The sequence below is a fragment of the Lottia gigantea genome (assembly GCF_000327385.1).
Source record: "Lottia gigantea unplaced genomic scaffold LOTGIsca_16667, whole genome shotgun sequence".
NCBI classification, from domain to species: Eukaryota; Metazoa; Mollusca; class Gastropoda; family Lottiidae; genus Lottia; species Lottia gigantea.
Genome location: NW_008708073.1, coordinates 1 through 1048, shown reverse-complemented (window position 1 = coordinate 1048; position 1048 = coordinate 1). Strand labels below are relative to the sequence as shown.

Below are 1048 nucleotides of genomic sequence, written 5' to 3'. Positions count from 1 at the left end.
CTTTTGCAGTTACTGTATCTACACAAAATTCTCAAATGTAGGACATTACTTGTGAAAAAATTTGGATTTCTCATTTATAAATTTCAGATATTTGGTTCTGTAATCTTCAACATTCCTGGTCAAACTAAGAGTACCAGAAGTAGAGCTGTAAAAAATGTCCGCCAACATGCCTGTTCTATTATAGTCAAAATTTGTAAACAGTATCCATCTCTTATATTTATCCTGTATGAGTAACAGAACTATCGGTGACAAATTTAAGTAAAATCTGATTGGTTGATATAAAGATAGGATCTGGTAAGGTATTACCACAGAGTTTACTAACTGTAGTATTAGTTTCTCTTGTTCCATTATGTACCTGAAACACCACACTGGACATTTTATTCACAAACTTTAAATAATACAGAAATCTTTTTTTATACTTTTTTATTTGAAGATATTTGAACATTTTTATTACTTCTTACTACAATAGCCATTTAATCATTTAGAAATCAAGTGGTTCTTTGTAACAATACAGCAATTACACAAAATTCAGCTACTTTAATACATGCTTCGCTGCCACTTCTGCAAAAATATTTTTCTTTTGGCCATAATTTCTATTTTTGCGTTGATACTTGACACCATTACATCCTCGTTTTTGTTCCTTGTTGAATTAAGTGTTTGGGCTTATGAAAATAACAGCTACTTACTTCTAGATAATCAAATCTACACGTGGAATGTCGTTCAATATAAAATTGATTAAAATATAAGGAAACAGAACGTCCAGTCGGGGCAGTTATACGTATTAAACAATAAGCATTTGTTGGATAACGACCTGGAAAACCAGGACTAAAGATCTGTCCATTTTCTCCAGTGAAGTTCTGATTACAATCTAGAATATAAAAATTGTTCCATATAAAAACTGTAAGACTCATAAAGTGTCTTTGTGGAATAAGTCTCCAGTTACTTTCTAAAGAGGGTTATGGAGGAAAGGACATTAAAAATCATATTTTTGTTTGGATGGGACAAGACACCAAAGCCTCATGTGCTACGGCCTGTACACGAAAATAGA

The 1048-nt window shown here is 31.9% G+C and overlaps 1 protein-coding gene across 1 annotated transcript; it reads right to left on the bottom strand.

The window, feature by feature from the left end:
• Positions 1-217: 217 nt before the first annotated feature.
• LOTGIDRAFT_149014 (hypothetical protein) lies at positions 218-911 on the bottom strand (the record flags this gene model as incomplete). The annotated part of the gene is made up of 2 exons (XM_009051408.1): positions 218-355; positions 687-911. The coding sequence occupies 2 exons, from the start codon at positions 909-911 to the stop codon at positions 218-220; spliced, it is 363 nt and encodes a 120-aa protein (XP_009049656.1).
• Positions 912-1048: the final 137 nt, after the last annotated feature.